The following is a 19,797-nucleotide window of genomic DNA, read 5'->3' as shown; positions in this document are numbered from 1 at the left end:
AACCCTTATGCTAGTATGTGGATACAAGATTGGGAAAGGGTAAGAATTAGCATTGCAGTGGGAACCATAGGTTCTGTGTTCTGATTCTTAGTGGTGCTTAAGCAAGCTTATTCAATAGACTTTCCATTGGTTACTTAGACCTTGTTTTAGAACTTCTACTCAGATTTTCTCCCTCATCTCCCTTTACTTCAGCTCACACACAATCCTTCAAGCAATGAATGTTAAGTATGGACTTCCTTAAGCACCTTTTAGCTCAGTTGGTTAAAGCAAGTATTAGCAGGATGTAGATCATGGCTTCACCCATTGCATACTTCGTTAAGGTTGCTCTATTCTACCAACCACTCATTGTACCCAAATTGCCACCATCTTCCTAGAGGAAAAGAGCAAATCAATCACTGGAATCACAGCTAAATTTACCTACTGGTTGTAAGTAAATAGTCTATTCAAGAGCAGAATTCCTTTCTAAAAGTACTTGCTCTCTGTTAGGCTTTGCTATTTCTGCTACTGAAGTCTGAGCCTCCAATCTGAGATGGCCATACCCTGGAAACCCATTAAGAGAAAGAGTAAGTTTCCCAGTTTCCAGGTCTCTTGTTTGGGTGCATTATGACTGGTTTTTTTGCTTTTCTGATTGCTTTAACCAATGTTCCAACATGACTCTTGGTTACATGTGTGATTCCTGACTTCTTTCTGCTTCTTTGTCTTCACCTTACTTCTCACTTATTTCTTGGACTGTTTCTTTCCTCCACTGATTATTCCCAACCTTCACCTTGATTCTTGTTCCTGGCTTACAGCTGTGTGTCCTTAATCCACTACTTTAAATGGATTATTAAGACATTCTTTAAAAAGAAGGCACTTGTTATCTATGTAGGAAACATAAAGATAAATTATTGAAGATGGTGCTGAAAATCCATTTTCTCGATGAATTAAAATGACTAAGTGCTGTAGTTCTTTAAAGCCAACACCATAGTCAAAGCCAAATATCATCTATTCTTTATCTGTGAAGCTCATTTTTTGTTATTTTTAATTCACTAAGCAAAGTAAGACAGAATGAGAATTTTTTAAAGAAGTCTCTAGAGGACATGAAAAATCAATCTATCTGACAATTGATACCATCTATTTGTCAAATAATCACAATTCAAACTATGATCTTATCTACAGCAGTATTCATATGCCATCCATACTACATTGGCTGTTGGCCAAGTAATTATGGGATAATTATTGCATTGCAGATAGCATATTATAATATTATTATAATAATATTATCATCTATTTAGTTTCCTTTACTTTTGTGAAAGAGTTTTGAATTTTAAAAATCTTAGATCAGGATATCAAAAATACTCTAAGTAAGTGTTAAATTGAAATTGGGATTTGTGTTCATGTTTCCCCCTATTATTTCATGAAAATTAAAAAGATACATTCCACTTGTGATGTAGTGTTCTTGTCCTTTCTATGTAGAATTTAAGGCATTTTTAATCAGTCACCAATATTGAATATGTAAAGCATATTGGGTTTTTTTAAAACAGAAGAAAGAAACAATGAGGAAAAAACAAGATGAGGAACTGAAACAAGTAGAAGAAGAGAGAACCAGACAGATGTATAAGAGTTGGAAAGAAACTCAGAAATTTAACAAGGAAGAACGAGAGTGGCAGGAGTCTTGTAAGTATATAGGGTTCCAGGTAATAAGTCCTTCTCTTCTTTACCAGTTCATTTACTAAAATAATTTGACCTAAATAGGAAGAATACAGGAAGCATATTTTAACTTAATGGAGGGTTTTAAAGAGATGCAGCTTTCTTCAAGATAGCTCAAATTCTACCTTTTGCAGGAGATCTTTCCCAGACCCCTAGCTTCTAAAGTCTTTCTGTACATACTTTCTCCATCTACTCTGTATGTTTATTTTAAGTAGCTATTTGTTTATGTTGTCTTACCCAATAGAGACTAAACTCTTTGAGGACAGGAGCTGTGGATTTTGCCTTTCTTTGTTTTTCCAGCACATAGTACGGTACACCTGACCTATTGACTGATTGATGAAATTTTAATGCATTGTTTTCTAACTTTTAATTGTAAAGAATTGGACAATGAAGTAAAGTGTGCTTGTTGGTCTACAACTAAATGGAAATAGGGTCAGGGCAGATACTTAATATACCTCAACCCTGAAAGAATTAAGATTTGAAATGAAATTTGTTCTCACTTCCTTCTAATGACAGCCTAAATTCAGACCATTGAAGTCCTATTACTATATTATCCTTTTTTTAGTACCTTAGCCAAGGATCAAGGTGGGAATTGAAGCATTTATAAAATAGAAAGGTCTGTATATTATTTGAATTCCTTCACAGCAAAATGACAATGAAAGTCTTAGTTTTTTTAAGCACATTAATGTATCTGTAATGGCATAAATGTGGGGATTCTATTCAGTGCTATAATGTACAATTCATCTCTACCTTACCTGTTGTCCATGTCCTCCTGTAAGTTCTTAGGGTGAGAAGAAGAGAAATTTCACCTTTTTGGGTCTTCCTGGTTTCCTAGCAACACTTGAGTACCACTGTAACATGGACCTGTCATTCCTTCCTCTTGATACATCTATAAATCACCTTTCACCACTTTTTCCATTTCTTTATCCTTTCTATGATATCATTTTCATCATTTCTTGCAAAACAACTCATTGTTTATATAACTGATGTTACATTTCAAGATAAAAACAATGGTCCATTTATCTTATACAGAAGGATTATTTGGTGATCCCTTTGAAAGCCCTATCAGTAAAATGGAGATTTGACAAATTTGATCAATTTTTTAAAAATTCTCAAATCTTATATTAGACAAATATATTTAGGTATATATATTAGGTAAAATAAGGTATTATATGATTTTATGAAGAATTATATTTTATAAAAGAAAGAACCAAAGTATCTTCAGAATTTCTTTGTATAAACCAGTCCACCTTGAAATAATATCTGTTTAAGGATAATTATTTCTCTTTAATGGGTTGCTTTTGCACACAGGTATTTAATCTGGCAAGTAAATGCTTATTAGGAATGTAAAAATATACCAGACATTGTACTACATTTTGAGATTCAAAAAAAAATGCAAGAACCATATAGACCCTGCCCTCATGGAGTTCACAATCTAGTGGGAAAGTAGCATATAAACAAATAGTTCTATAACATAAGATACATACAGAGTAGAGGGAAGGTAATCTTACATGAGGAGACTAACTGGGAAAAGTCTTCTGCAAAAAAAGGGATATGAACTGAGTTTTAGAGGAAACCAGGGATTTTAAGAGATGGAAGTCAGAGGGAGAGGATTCTGGGCAATGAGGGACAGATTCAGAAAATGGAGATGGAGGAACAACAAATGGACCAGTTTAGCTGCTTCATTAAGTGTGGAAAGAAGAATACGGGAATAAGCTGGGAACAGCTTTTTACTAGGGTATATCACAATTCTGTGCCCCACCTTGAGCCATAATCCACTAAAAGGTTCCTTGTTGCCTCCTATTTGTCATTGTTCTATTGCATCCCAGTTTTCATGAGGATCAAGACAATTACCTCTTACTCTTAAAATTCTAGGGTAATAATTACACAATGTGATAATTCCAATGAAGGTGATTTATAACAATTATCTACCAAGTACAGGATATCCTTAGCAGATATGGTAAAATATCTCCTCATTCTTTCTCTACTACCCAGAAAGCACCTCCATAAACCACAAGACCCCCTACGTATGAATTCATTCCATTTCAGGCTATACATCAAGAAGGACTATATTTTCTTTCTTTTCTTCCTTCCTTCCTTCATTTTTTTTTTGTGGGGCATGGAGAGACAATTGGGGTTAAGCCGCTTTCCCAAATTTCAACTCAGAAAGATGAAATTTCCTGAGTCCAGGTCTAGTACTCTCTCTAGCAACTCCTTGGCTGCCAATGTTTTCAGAGGGATTTTTAAGAGGGAGGCTTTGTCTTCCTAAAGTAGATGTGTTCAAACTGCATGAAGACCTCAAAGCCCATTTATGTGACAGTGTTACATTTTATTATTAAGCTCATTGGTTATATGGGTTACAGTGCAATCAAAAATAAATGTTAAATTTGATTTGAGGTTCTTGGCAAGTTTTTGTTGTATGATACAGCCTAGAAGAGCTAAAAGGTTGGGCAACCTTACTCTAGAGGCTTAGGTGATTGTCATTCATTGGGTAACATTTCTTTGTTAATAAGCCTCATACATTCATCCTGCCACAGAACTTCCCCAGTGAATAATTTCTTTGTTGATAGATGAAGATTTTTTCCTCCTCTTTGTTTTCCTAGTGCGGAGATCCAAAGCAGCCGATGAGAAGAGGCGCTCTATTGCTAAACAAGCTCGAGATGACTATAAGAGGTTATCCCTGGCTGCACAGAAAGGGAAGGGAAATGATGGAACACAGAACTCCCAAGGTGTTCCACAGAAACCAAAAAGACCTCCTCTCCCACCAAAACCTCAACTGCTTATTCCAGCAGGACCACCTGGCAGACCTCATAGGTAGGTCAGAAACATAAGTACAGAAATTAGAAGACAGACAAGATGGATTGAAGGACAAGTTGGATCTTTTTCATGAAGAAGGAAAGGGTGGTCAGCTGCTAGTACAATAAATGTGTCTTTGTTTGGTGCAGGGAAGTTCCAGTGAAGAATCTTCCTCCACCAAGCAGATCAACACCTTTACAAATCACAGTCATAGAATTGTATGGGGCACTGAGGATGACTTGCCCAGGGTCATGAAGCTAGTATGTGTCAAAGGTGGACATAAAACCAAGTTGTACTGACACTGAGAATGACTCTAAAAAGGCTACATTGCCTATTTAAAATGAAATCATAGCCAGAGATAAAAGTTAGAAAGTGAAATTCAATATTGCTTCTAGTAGCAACTCCTTGAATAACCTTGGTGATTTCTTTTAATATGGCTATAATTAACCCTCCTTACCTTGATGCTGGAAGAGTTGGTGGAGTGTGATCTTTGATATTCTCTCCCTTACTTCCTGGTTAGTAATACCTCCCATCAAGGGCAGTAGAGGAGTTACTTCTAAAAAGTGAAGGGAGGGGCGGTTAGGTGGCACAGTGGATAGAGAACCGGCCCTGGAGTCAGGAGTACCTGAGTTCAAATCCGGTCTCAGACACTTAATAATTACCTAGTTGTGTGGCATTGGGCAAGCCACTTAAATCAGGTACTCCTGACTCCAAGACTGGTGCTTAATCCACTATGCCACTTAGCCGCCCCTTAATCCAATCCATTTTTCAAAAGAAATGCCAATAGTCATAGCTGCTAGTAATCAGTCCAACCTGTGCTTAAAGATCTTTAAAGAGGGAAATGTCCACTACCTTTTTGAGGCAACCTATTCCACTTTTGGATAGCTTTGATTATTAGGAAGTCTTTTCTGATAGCAACTCTAGCTTGACAGATTTTACCTCTTGTTCCTTCAGATCTGTCCTCTGAGGGGGAACAGAACAAGTGTAATCCCTTTCTAAATGATAGTGTTTCAAATGCTTGAAGATAGCAATCATATCTGCCCTGTCCTCCCCCACCACTACCACTACCACTACCCTTAGTCTCCTGCAATCTTAATATCTTTGGTTTCTTCATCTAATCCTCATGCAACTGCATTCCAGATTAGATAGGGAAACTGAGATTCAGTGGTAGTCATAGAAAATGCAACTGATTCACAAAAATTTAAGGTCTGTGTATGTAATAGATATCTCTATAGTATAGAATGAAAAAAATTTTAAAGCATCAATAAAAGTCTTTCATACATGTATTCTCATATGAATTCCACATATTTATAATTCATTATGGTTCCATAATGTTGTATTAATAAATGTTTGTTTTTCAGCCATTTCTTTTTTATTATTATTATTTTTGCAAGGTAATGGGGTTAAGTGGCTTGCCCAAGGCCACACAGCCAGGTAATTATTAAGTGTCTGAGGCCGGATTTGAACTCAGGTACTCCTGACTCCAGGGCCAGTGGTTTATCCACTGCACCACCTAATCGCCCCTCTTATGAGCCTTTTTTTATGTGAGAAAATTTTCCCCTTTCTACCTCTTCATTTCCTTTCCCCCAATGCATCCTTCTTTCTCACCCTTTCATTTTTTTCTTTTTGAAGATCATAAAATGATTGATTTATGCATATGCCCATGATCAGCTTATACATGCCTTCTATCCATGATCAGCTCATACCCATGCCTTCTGTCCAATAAAAATAAAATTCTTAGAAATTAAATGTCATCTTCCCATACAAGAATATAACCAGTTTAACTTTACTGAGTTCCTTATTTTATACTTTCATATTTACCCTTTCATTTTTCTCTTGAGTCTTGTCAAATTTTCTATTCAGCTCTGATATTTTCATCAGGAATGTCTGAAAATCTATTTAATTAAATATCCATTTTTCCCTTGAAGAATTGTTATGTTTTTAGGTTTTTGAAGGGCAAATGGGGTTAAGTGGCTTGCCCAAGGCCACACAGCAAGGTGATTATTAAATGTCTGAGGCCAGATTTGAACTCAGGTACTCCTGACTCCAGGGCCAGTGCTTTATCCACTGCACCACCTAGCCACCCCCCACCCCTTGAAGAATTATACTCAGCTTTTATTCTTGGTTATAGTCCTAGTTCTTTTGCCTTCTGGAATATCATATTCCATGTCCTTTGCTTCTTTCACATGGAAGCTGCTAAATCTCACATGATCCTGACTGTGGCTCCATGATAAATGTTCTTTCTGGCTATTTGAAGTGGAATTTGGCTAAAATATTCCTAAAATATTCAATTTGGGATCCCTTTCAAGAGGCAATTAGTGAATTCTTTCAATTTCAATTTTACCTTCAGGACCTAAGATATGGGGGCAATTTTACTTGATAATTTTTGGAAATGTGATGTCTTCTTTAATCGTGATTAGGGTACCTGCTCCCTTCTAACTTACCACCAGGCATTTCTGCCTAAATCTGGGAGCAAAACTGCATATGGGCAATGGGATTGCCAATTAGTGCCAAGTGTATCCAATGCCAGCAAAGAGTTCCCTGTAATCTCTTTCTGTTCAATTGTCTGCCCCCTCCCCTTGCTGTCTGGGATAAGAGCTTTCAAAGAGACTGCTACTGCTATGGCCACTGGTGCTGCCTCTGTCTCAGGTGGACCTCCATGCTGGTGTCACAGATCTTTTCTGACGATCTCCTGAGTTTTTTTAGTCTGGAAAAGATCTAATCCTGAACTATTGTTTCTGCCATTCCAAAGTCTTATTTGAGTCATTATTTTATAATTGTTTGGAAGGGAATCTTGAAGTCAATCGTATCCAATTTTTTTTTTGCTATTACAGAGTGCTACAATGAAAATTTTGTTATATGTGGTAGCTTTCTGGAATAGCACTTGGGGCTCTAAAAAATTCAGAGCAAAAACAATACTATGTCTGGAAAAATAAATTCAGCACTTGCAAATTTCAATTCCATTAGTATCCACAAAACTCTGGAGTTGATTGATCTTTAATGATTTTTTTTTAAAAGATACCTATTAGACATTAGTGGTACCTTTCAAGGCTTTTAAGAATAGCCACCACCCAAATTCTCTTGTTTTCTCCACTGTAGACTAAATACTTCTTAACCAATTCAAGCACAATGCGTCTTTAGGGTCTTTAGATTCTGCTGCAATAGAAAAATACCTTTTATAACTTACAATAGAAGATTTCAAAGGCTGTACTTTGGGACTATCAGACTTTTGTGTATGTTGAATTTGGTAAAAATTATGATCTTCAATGTAGGTTATCACTGTCAGTCACTTCCATCTTTTCATCAAGCATGGAGAGACAATGACATATTGCAAATAGAGAACTGACTTCAGGAAGAGCTGCCTTTGACAGATACTGATTGTGTGACCCTGGACTTGTCACTTAAATTCTCAGTGCCCCCAGGCAACTCACTCCTAGATAACTTTCAGAAAAGGTGCCAACCTGCAATTGAAAAGAAGGTTTCCTTACCTAGGATTTCCTCATACTAATATATTCCAAGTTTTAGTTTCCTGGGTGCCATTCTACATTGGTGAAGGAAGTTACTCACCAAGCACTACCGACAATGAAATCTCATTTTTCACCCAGCAAAATTTATGGACTATCCTCTTGTCAAATATCCTGGATCACATGTTCCCTCTGATTTACACATTTTAGAGAGGGCATTGACAAATGGAAGTGTATTAGAGTAAAATGACCAGTATGGTGAAGAGACTAGAAACAATTCCATGAACTAGGAATAGGTAGCTTAGAGAAGAGGAGACTTGGAGAAGGGGAAGGGGAATATGATTTTTGTCTTCATGAACTCAAAGAGCTGAGATGTGGAAGAAGTTTTCAACTTATTTGCTTGTCCCCAGACATAGGAAGATTAACAGAAATTAGAAGTTGAAAAGAGATAATTTAAACTATTTTTAAAAATATCTCCAACTTCCTAAAATTTGAGAGTTGTAAAATGAAATGGGCTTCCTTGAGAGTGACTGAGGTCTCTTTCACTGGAAGCTTTAAAGCAAAGGCTGTTTGACATTTTGTCGGAATGTATAAAGAGTAGATTTTTATTGAGGTATGGATTGAAAAAGATGCTTAGAGGTGTTGAAATTATGGGAGTAGATAAGATCATTAAATAAATGCATACAAAGAGAAGAAAAGAGAATTTTTTAGGTAGCCAGGGACTTAGAATGGGGGGTAGAAATAGAATGATGAGGCATTAATGGAGATAAGAGGATTGGCAAGAGGTAGGAAAACCAGGAGAATGCCACATAACTAAGAAGAGTATTATCAAGTTTATGACCCAGTGAATAGAATAAGGGCTCTGGAGTTAGGATAATCTGGGTTCAAATTTGGACTTCAGATACTTACTGGCTGTGTGACCCTGGACAAGTCATTTAAAACCTGTCTGATTTAAAAACTTGTTATTTAAAACCTGTCTGCATTTAAAAATTTAAGAGACAAGGGAAGATATTTGAGGGGGGAAAAATTCCCTTCTCTTGGGGATACAATAACCTGTTTGTAGAATGAAGAAAAGGAGTCAGTTAAGATGAAAAGACTAAAGATATAGAGGCAGATGTGTATGTTCAGGGTACAACCCAAAAGTATAGACCAATCCAAAAAGATGATAGGTTAGGGATGGAGGACACAGGTAGAGGCACTAATCTTGGAAAGAAGAGATTTCCTCTTTTGAGAAATAAGGGAAAGAAAGAATCATTAAAGATAGAAGAGAAATTTGGGTATAGAGATTAGAAAAATTGCAAGAGTTCACAATGAATGATCTGGATCTTCTCAAGTAGAAATTCTCTCTCAATGGAGGTTTTAAAGCAAGAGGGGAATAGTTTCTGAAGGAGAATATTGTAGAACAGAATCTTGGTCATATATATATTGGGCAAAATAACCTTTCAGTGCCTTCCAACTCCTGTTATTTTGAGTTAGGCTTTTGGGGTTGGGAATAGTATTGGGGGCTTCCATTAAAAAAATAGATTTACAATAGTCATTGAAGGGAATGAAAAATAGACCCACATTTATATGAATAAAAGTCCAGATCTTGGAGAGCCAAATAGTTATACAGTTTTGGTTCTTACTGGAACCAATTAGCACCATTGTTTCTTTACTTGACACTCTAGAAGTAGAGATGGCAAACAGTTACTATTCAGATATGAACTTGGATTTCCTGTTTTCTAGGAATCTGATAAACTTTGATAAATGATCTGATAAAAGTCGTCTTGAGAAAATGGAAGTCATGATAAAAGTCAAAAAGGCCATGCATAGTAGAATTGTGGAAGAGGGAGAGATGAATGGATAGTATATTGTGATCAAAGAATGGTATTTCATAATTTAAAACCTTGGAGATGAGCAGTCCAGAGTAATGATATGATCTAAAGTATGAGTATACTTATGGGTTACTAAAATGGAGTGAATGTGAGGAGTTGGGTCAAGCAACAGACCAAAGTGTTGGAACAGTCATCAGAAGAGGGGCAGATCATAAAATTAGGCGAAATTATTAAAACAGTAAGGGGATGCCTTAGTGAGTGATAGCTGAATTTAATAAGGAAGAGAAAGAGGCTGTTATCAGATACCATGGAATTGACAAAAGGAGACAAAACAAAAGATGGCAGTATAATAATACTCTTGTCTAGAATGATAATAGTCTAGAAGTAACTAAGGAACAAAGACTATCAACTGTTTTAAGGAGAAGCTTCCTTTGAAGACAGGGTGCAAGGGACATAGTTTCATCAGAGGAAAGTAAGGCTTGATTTAATTCAAGAATGTAGAAAATATGTTTAAGAGAAAAGTAGAGGACATAATGGGATTGATTTTTGCCATTCTTAATCTGTCTTCAAACATTATTGAGAACTTGAAATGTACCAGGCACCATGGCAAGCACTGGAATACAAAGAAAGATAAAGAGCAATCCCTGTCTTCAAAGACATTTGAATGGCAATAAATAACTAGGTATAGGCAAGATATATACAGAGTAGCCAGAATGTAAGCTTGAATAGGAAGACATTAGCAGTTGGGAGGATAAGGAAAAATTTCCTACTTAAGGTGGCTTTGAGCTGAAGGGAGCAAGGACAGAGATGAGGGGGCAGAGCATTCAAGGCATGGGACAAAGGCAAAGAGAAGAGAGATGGAGTGGCCTGTTTAATGAACTTTAAGGAGGTCTTGCCACCAACATTTAATTCAATACCTTCTTTGTCCTTTTTTGGTAAATGTTCAAATGCTCTCATTTTTGAAGATATCTTTTAACTGAACTAAAACCTTCAAAGTAGAGGAGAGAGAGAAAGGAAGTGAGCCAGAGAGACTAGTAGAAGCAGAGCAAGGAGAAAAGGAAACAGAAGGATAAAAAGGCAGGAACTGACTTAATTTGATTTGAATGCTTTGCTTACAAATAGATTCTCTCCAGGATATTTGTGCTAGAGGCAGTCTCCACATATTAATACTTAATTTCTCAGATTTTAATTGGGAGTTAATGAAGCTCCCAGATAATATTAAAAATGAATTAAAGTCAACACAGCAGTTGGTCATACCCATGGCACACTTAAATTTTAATGACATTTTTTGTCAGATGCATTTGGCAAAAGGGTTAGAAGGGTGCAAAAAAGGAGGTATTTTCTAGTCATAGGGCATAGTATGAAAAAAAAAATCCCACAGTTCCCCTGACTAGGTTTTAAATGCATATTGTATCTCTATAGAAGATACTAGATTTGTCTAAAGTATTATAATTAACTGAAAATACTAATCCTTTGCAAATAACAGAAATCAGGGAGTGAAGAGATCTGTGTCCCACTCAGCCCAAGAAAACATCATCACATGGTTTAAGGAAGAGCAGATCCCACTGAGAGCCGGCTTTGAGAAAAATTCAGACACAATTGCGCCATGGTTCCATGGTGAGTACCAAAATCTCTTCAATGTGGTCTTCACCACAAGCAGAAGAAACATGAGTCCACAGAGACCAAGGTTACAGAAAGTGTTCTCTTCGACATGCTGACCAAGAGATTTTCAAAATAATTGTCTATTCAAAGATCATTCCAATTGTCTTTTGTGTTCCTTGTTTCCTAGGGACCAATTCAACAGCTCGTGAAATTTGTTAATAAGCAATACATAATTCGGTGAATCCTGCACAAACAGGGTTAATTTGACAATCCAAACAAATTATCTCTGACTGAATGAAAAGACATGCTCACATTGCCATTCTCAAACAGTTCTATAGAAGAAAGCTCTACCTCAAAAGAGTTAGAATAGTGGAAACAATGGCAGGCTGGCATTCATGAGACAAGTATTCTCATCCTGGATCTGCCATAGGCCATTTTAATTATTACTGGCAGATCACTTCCCCTCGTCACATCTTAGTTTTCTCACATGGAAATGGTTAGACTTTATGATTTCTCAATTTTTTCCATTTCTATGATTCCTAAACTCTAGGTTCTTCTGGGTAGTTGACGTTGTAACCAGTGAAAGAGGATGAGTTTGCATGCTTGCCAAGAAAGTATCACCTTGAACACAGTTACTGTGTGCAGTCTAATAAGCTTCAATTTGGTGCCAACTCTGCCAACTCAACTCATGCTTCACTGCCTACTCTTTTCACTGTTTTGGGTTTCAGTAGCAATGATAGCCAATCAGCTTGGCCCAGATATTATTTCTCTAAGACTAGCTTGTTGTGTGATCAGCTGTGCACCCAGTTAACCCATTTGTTACACATGCAACAATAATTATATAGCTAAAAAAAACACACAGCTGAAATTTTATATCTAAAATGAGTTCAAACTGAGTTTGCTAGTTTGAGTAGAAATTGAAGGCTGATATGCAGTCCCCAAAAAGGGAGATCCTTTTTATTCTTTTAGACCAAACCATTATATATGTGTTAAAAATGATGAGGTCACTTGGGGTTCCCCAAGATTCTCTACTTTGAAAAAAAAAGCTTTTATGAGCCTTACTCCCTGGACTGGGAGTCAATAAGACTGGAGTTCTAATGCTGAATCACATGCTTATTGGTTGTGTGATCCTGGACATGTCTCTTAATGTTGTTGAAGCGCAGTTTCTTCATCTCTAAAACAGAGACACTACCACCATCTACCTCTCTACTGAACCACCTAGAGCAAGTAGTTGAAGTCAGATGTTAAAGAACAAAAAAGTTGAGAAATGAGAATAGAAGTGGAAACAATGAAAGTGTATATAGCAGAAGAGAGTTTCTAATAATTAACATGTGTAAATTACCAATAGGTCACAGGTCAAATATTGATTATATTTTTCTTTTCTTTCTGGGACATTTAGGTATTAGGAATTGAAGCACTGATCCTGGGAGAATTCTTGTAGCAAAAAGCCTAGTTATCTGGGTCCTTGATGGTAATACAGTCATCCCTGTTCACAATTTACATATAGCATCATAGTTGGTTTGTTTGGTTTTTTTTTTAAAATAACTAATGAATTGTCAGTGAATGCCAGTGAATTTGGCAGGAAAGACTAGGTGGTCATTTGTCAAGAATGTTCTAGAGGGAAGCCATGCTTCAAGTGAGATTGAATAAGATGGCCTCTGACACTATTTCCAACTTGGACCCTCTGCTTCTGTGTATTCAGAGTTTTGACTGACCTGAAAAAATACATTTCAACCATCAGTTATGTTTGAAGCATCAACTGGCAGCTGCAAGAGCGTGAGCAAGTCAGAAACCTAGTGGAAACTTACAAATCACTGCTTGGTATTTTTTGTACTTTGATCTAAAAAAAAACTCACAAAAAAATCAACCCAAGATTCTGTATTTTATGTACAGACATTGTGTCAATGTACCATAGTAATAGTGTCCCTTTTGTTTATTCAAACATTCATCATGCTCATGTTGCCAGAGAGAAAAAAGAGCTCTGCGCCATAAATCATTATCTTCAGTTTGACTGAGTTAATCAGATTTCACAGGCTTCTACAGAAAAGAAAAGATGGATCACATCTAAATAATTCATTCTACCTTTAGCACTTACATTTATTCTCTTTGTAACACAATTGTTTTTTCATCAGTGCTTTGAAATCTTAGCTAGTGGTCTTCTTCTATTTATTTAAGATCTTTCTTTGCCTGTCCTTTACTCTGTAAATTATCTTTTTAAAGTTATTACTTAAATTATCTTATCTCAAATAATCCCTTTTCACATTATTTTTTCCTTTTATTGTAATTGAGCAGCAATTCTTAAAGACGAACCTGGTTCTTTAGTGTATCCAAAAGGACATATTCAGTTGACCTAGGATATTTTGAGCAACACCATGTGTCATATACTGAAGGATGAATTTTTTTTAAATGAACTTAAGTCTCAACACTCTACTAGAATTATAAGATATGATAAAAGATGTTCAATTATACAAAATAGAATAGAAATATGTGTAAAGAAAAGCTTATTTATGCCTCATTTCTGCATCCATTTTTCAAAGATAAAGAAGAAATACCCTCTTTTTCTACCTCAATTTGTGGCATCTTATACTGGTCATTAACCTTTATTTGATATTTCCATAGGATTTGAACTCAGATCCTCCTGACTCCAGGGCTGGTACTCTGTTCATTGTTCCATCTAGCTGCCCCTTGATATTTTCATAGGCAAAGAATTTCATTATGGACCAAATTATTTTAAAAAACTTTGCATGAAGATTAGTTGTTATTGTATTGAATATTTTTTGCTCAAATACAACTCAAAATAAATGGATCATTGAATAGACAGTGTGATACAGTGAAAAGGGCATCACCTTTGGAGTTAATGAAATTTGAGTTCTAATTCTGCCTCTTATTCTTTACATCTTTGTGACTTTACATAAGGTATTTAACTTATCCCAAGACTTCCTCCCTATGCAGAAAGAAGCAAATGACATCTGTGATTTCTTCTGTTTCTAGAACCATGATCCTTTGATTCTCTGATTATGGCTTAAAAAATCTCTAAATTAGAACAATAATTGTTATAGATTTGAAGAAAGCATGTATGTGTGTGTGTGTGTGTGTGTGTGTGTGTATATGTATACACACATATGTATATATGGGTATATATGTATATACACATAGATGTGTGTATGATTTTATATCTATGTATATGTGTATATATATATATATATGTATATGTATGTGTATATAAATAATCAATACAACAAAGTTCCCAGATGTCATTGATGTGGAGGTTCCTTCTACCAATGCAAGTCTCAGATCCTCCTCTTCTTAGTGGAGAGTCTTCAATAATAATAGTAGCTAGTATTTATATAGCACTTACTGTGTGCCAGTCCTTGTGCTATGTTTTCAATTATCTCATTTTATCCTCCCAGCAACTCTGTGGAGTAGATGCTGTTAATCTCAATTTTACAGATGAGAAAACTGAAGCAGATAGCAGGTAAGTCATTTTCCCATGGTCAAACAGCTAGGAAGTACCTGAAGCTAGACTTGAACTCAGTTCTTCTAACTTTAGGACAAGTGCTCTATCCACTGTCACACTTAGGGATTAGGTGCTTGCTTGACTAGTCTATAGTCATCCTCTACTCATATAGTATCCACTTATGCAGACCTTGTGAGCCACTGTAAGCTTGGTGTAGGAGAAAGAATGCAGGGTTCATATTGAGAAGAGCTGGGTTTGAACTAGGTGGTCTCTGCTACTCATTACCTGTTGTGGCCTCAACTTCATCTTTCTTCTCTGCAACTTAAAAAAAAGCTTCCTAGAGGACTGAGAAGGTAAGGGACTTGCCCAGGTCCCACTGTGTCAGAGGTAGGACCTGAACCCAAGTCCTCCTGGTTTTATCAGCTTTCTATCCCCTCTGCAACAGATAGAAACAGTAAGCATCTTTTAACCATCTCCCTTGTACCAGGTGGTTAAAAAATTGCTTACTATTTGATTGGTTAATTAATGGACTAAAGGCTGCAGAAAGGATGGATTAAATGGTTTAGAAGGAGTAAAGAAATGGGAGTGATGAAAGGATAAGGGGTTATGATCAGATAGAAGAACATAAGAAAATCAAAAATACATATGTGGTTGACACCAAACAGTTTAATACTAAACTGTTCCCTTATTGCATCAGGTGTGAAGCACAGGCTTATTTTATCTCTTCAAAGACAGCAGAATTCATAGATTTAGGATCATAATGAAACTGAAGAGTCATTTTATTCAGTAACCTCATTATCTAGAGAAATCTAGAAAGATGAAGATGAGGTCATATACACAGTGAGTAGCAGAGACCTGCTTCAAACCCAGCTCTTCTGAGTTCAAACTCTGCATTCCAGCCTCAGATATTTCCAAGCTATGTGACATATATATGTACATATGCTTTCTTCAAATCTATAACAATTATTGTTCTAATTTAGAGATTTCTAAACAATAATAAAAGAATCAAATGATCAAGGATATAGAAACAGAAGAAATCTCATTTTCTTTCCTCATGCTGCTCATATTACCCTCTCACTCCCAACTAAGGATTTTTATCAAGTATTCTTCACTAAATAAAATAATTTCATCATATTACAAACTTCTTTTATGTTACTTCCCAACCCTGGATTTAAAATCACTACAGAATTATCTTCCCATTCTCTTTACTTTTGCCCTAGTCTCAAAGGAAAGAGTGGACAACTTTGTCCTTACAAACATCACCCTACCTACTTGCATCCTCAAATTTTATCCTTTCTTATTTCTCTGTAAATTTGCTTTTTCCTCCTCCTCCTCCTCCTCCTTCTCCTCTCTCTCTTTCTTAACACAAATTCTTTCTTTTAAAATATTTTTTTTCAATTAGCAAGTATTTTTTCCTTCCATCTCCCTCCCAACAAAAACAGAAAAACCAAATTCTTGTAATAAAATTACATAGACAAGAAAAATAAATTCCTGCTTTGGCTATTCATGCCCCAAAATATATGTCTCTCAGGATATCAATACCATTCTTCATCATTGATTTCCTGGAGTTATGGTTCGTTCCTACATTGATCAGAGTTGCTCCTTTAATGTTCAATGTCTTCTAATACAATCATGCTTTCCCTCCTGTTTCCAAACATATCCAGCAGCTTCCATATAAATTGTCTCCCATCATTCTAAAACCTTCACTTTAGCCTAATACATGCTCTCATGCTATTGTTCTGTATTTCTTCCATTTTACAACCAAATTTCTTTTAAAAAACTGTCTTCACTGCTTTCATTTTCTTACCTTATACTCTCCTCAACTTATAAGATTCTGACTTCCATTTTCATCACTCAAATCAAAATGCCTTCTCAAAGATTACCAAAGATTACTTTTTTAATCCTTCCTGACCTTTCTCCTGGTTATTCCTCTTCCTGGTACTTTTGTGATACTGCTCTGTGTAGTATAGTGTAGTAAATATGGCACTGGACTTGGAGACAGGATGATCTATATTGGACACTTACTATGAGACTCTGAGCAAGTCACTTCTCTATACTTCATTCCTCATCTGCAAACTAAGGGGGGGTTGAATTCAGTGATTTCTAAGACCTCTTCCATGCCTAAATGTACCTCTATGATTGCTTCTTCTCAGTCCCTTTTACTGGATTCTCATCTTTCTGTTATTTCTATTGTCTGTGAGATGCATCCTAGATGCTCTCTCATTTTTTTTTACCTTTTGTCTTAGTGATTTCAGCAATTCCAGTAGAGTCACCTATCATCACCATACAAATAATTCCTAGATGTACCTTTTCTCAGTTCCCTGCACTTCAGTCCTTTATCATTAACTGCATGTGGGATATTTCTTATTGATGTCCCATAGGTACCTCAACCTCAACCCATGATGTAATTCATTAATTTTTTTTGGTCCAATCCCTTTCCTCTACCTTACTTCTTATTTTTATTGAGGGTACCACCATCATTCTGATCACCAATTTCCAAGCATTGAACAATTGCAATCAAGAGCTACAATGGGATTTATCTAAGAGACTAATACGGATGTTCACTGATAGGTAATTATTTTTTTAATGTACAGAAAATAAAAACAGGGCTGCACAGGGAATGACTATGAGTATAGCCCAGTCAAGTAAAAATAGTGTCAGGGGTATTAAAGCCCTGAACTAAGGCTAATGAAGGGAGTTGTGCTAACAGAAGTTTTCTTTTGTTTGTTGGTTTACTTTGTTGGTGGAGGAGGTTGAATGGAAGAGATAGGATTTTTGCTGGGGGTAAATTGGATAATAGTAAGTGATGACAGAGAGAAGATAGAGGTTCTTGTTTTCTATTTTTGTCCTTATTTTCTCTGTCAAGAAAAAATGTCTTTTGCATTGAGAGACATAGAACAAAAATGTTTAGCACAGAGTTGACACAAAGTAAGTAAAATTATGGTAAAAGAGCATCATTTTGCTCTTGATGAATTCAAATCGCCTTGTCCAGATGGACTATAACCTTGGTTACTAAGAGAACTGAGAGTTATAGTTCATTGTTGAGAATCTGTCAGCAATGAGAGGAACAACAAGATTGGAGAAGGACAAATATTTTTCCCCAATTAACAAAAAATAAACCTTCCCAATCTATATTTCTTCTTAAAGTCTTTAATCTCATTTCGATATTGTATCTAGTTACTTATTTGACAATAATAATAATAATAATAATAATAATAATAATAATCAATTGGTAATATCAACTGAACTAAAAGTGGTTTTCTAACCTGTGGGTAGTTGGAGCTCAACAGAGCAAGTTAGAGACAAGAGACTAAGGAATCAAACAGAAGTTTAATTTCAAAGTGAGGGAAACAGTTTGCAAGCAAGAAAGCAAATTAGACACATGTGCTGGGGTCCCACTCCTAATTGGAGGACTCACTTTAGTGGGAGGAAATCTCCATACTTATACTAAGGGCTATAAACAGTGAGGGGTAACAGCAACAGTGGAACTGATTTGATTCATTCAGGGCTTTATGATTGGAACAGGAATACAGCAGGTGCTTGTCCGACCTCAGAGAACATCTGATGCTAAATCATACATATATGAAAGCATAAAGTCAAAGCAAAAATATATGAAACAATTCTAGAATTTTACTGTGATCAAAAGCACACTCAGCCAGAGAGTGAGCACAAAGGACTGTTGTAATACCAAGCTCAGGGCACATTTTCCTTGCTAGACTTTAGCTCTGGAAAACAGGGTGCCTCCTAATATCTTAACAATAGTTTATAACAAAAATATGAATATTCTTATATTTACTAATGAATGCCAAGGATCTTCATGACTAGTAGAGTGACTCAGTTTACCTTCTGATAATATCACAAAATCAGCTATTTTGACATATTTTAACCCACTTGATTTTATGTGTATATATATGTATGTGTATACACATGTGTACATATATATAATTTCCCTATATATTATTAATTACATATCTGTTTGGAGATGTATAAAATTATTACAAGATAATAAATAAATCCCTTATTAGAAATGAAGTCAAAGAGAAACCACGTTTATGGGTTCATCTGCTCATTCATTAAAAGAGGATTCATCTTGTGCTTCTGTGTAGTAAGCATGACATAGAACAAGACAGGGAGAAGATTGGGAAAAAGCCACAAAAAGTAAAAGACACAGTTCCTGCTGGTGAAGAGCTTCCATGTTATCTGGGGAGACACTCATATGTACATGTCACAATCAGGGGCAATTGATTACAGAGAAATCTAGAACTGAGGGCATGATAATTGTGTCTTGTCACATAATTGTATAATTATAATTGTCAAATGTGTTTATCAAGGCACTGTTTATACCTCTCTGGGAAGGTTAATCTTTGTTTCAAGAAAGATTGTCCTGCCTTTATGAAAGCTATTACTCATAATGAGAAAATGAGAATGTATTTGATTTTACATCAACATTCCATTATTTAAATTTACTAATAGAGACCTAGACTTAGCCAACTTTATTTTTAAACCAACAGATGAACAATTATTAAAACTAGAAAATTACTGTCTATTGAAGTTCTAACAAATTCTTCATTAATTAACTTTTTTATTGTTCTCTGTTAAGAATATAAATCAGTCTTTAAACAATTATCACCATGATCATCATCATCATCATTATCTATTATCATCCTCATCAATTTTTCACTACTATAATCATAATAGTTGACATTTTTATAGTATTTTGTATGCTATATGTCTCATTTAATTCTCATAGCAACCCTATGATTTAGGCACGAAAGGTATTTATTCCCCCATTAGACAGATCAAGAAACTGAGGTTCAGAGAGATTCAATGACTTGCCCAGTGTCACAGAACCATTTAGAACAGGAACAAAAGCCTGACTCTTCTCCCTATGTGTATTTTGTACTTCATTAGAACATTTCTAGAAAGGTGATAGGTATTTTATTAACATGTATTTAAACCAATTACAAAACTATTC

The 19,797-nt window shown here is 35.7% G+C and overlaps 1 protein-coding gene across 5 annotated transcripts in view; it reads left to right on the top strand.

Moving 5' to 3' along the window:
- SH2D4A (SH2 domain containing 4A) overlaps positions 1-19,797 on the top strand; it is a 252,922-nt gene that overhangs the window by 212,602 nt on the left and 20,523 nt on the right. For all 5 annotated transcript variants that reach the window (XM_074209090.1, XM_074209091.1, XM_074209092.1 and 2 more), the window contains 3 exons: positions 1,524-1,656; positions 4,293-4,503; positions 11,250-11,380. In XM_074209090.1, the coding sequence (XP_074065191.1) occupies positions 1,524-1,656; positions 4,293-4,503; positions 11,250-11,380 (475 nt within the window). The remainder of the gene's footprint in view (positions 1-1,523; positions 1,657-4,292; positions 4,504-11,249; positions 11,381-19,797) is intronic.

This window comes from Macrotis lagotis, chromosome 1 (genome assembly GCF_037893015.1).
Source record: "Macrotis lagotis isolate mMagLag1 chromosome 1, bilby.v1.9.chrom.fasta, whole genome shotgun sequence".
Taxonomy (NCBI): domain Eukaryota; kingdom Metazoa; phylum Chordata; class Mammalia; order Peramelemorphia; family Peramelidae; genus Macrotis; species Macrotis lagotis.
Note: the sequence above shows the minus strand (reverse complement) of the source record. Positions and strands in the feature narration are given on the sequence as shown.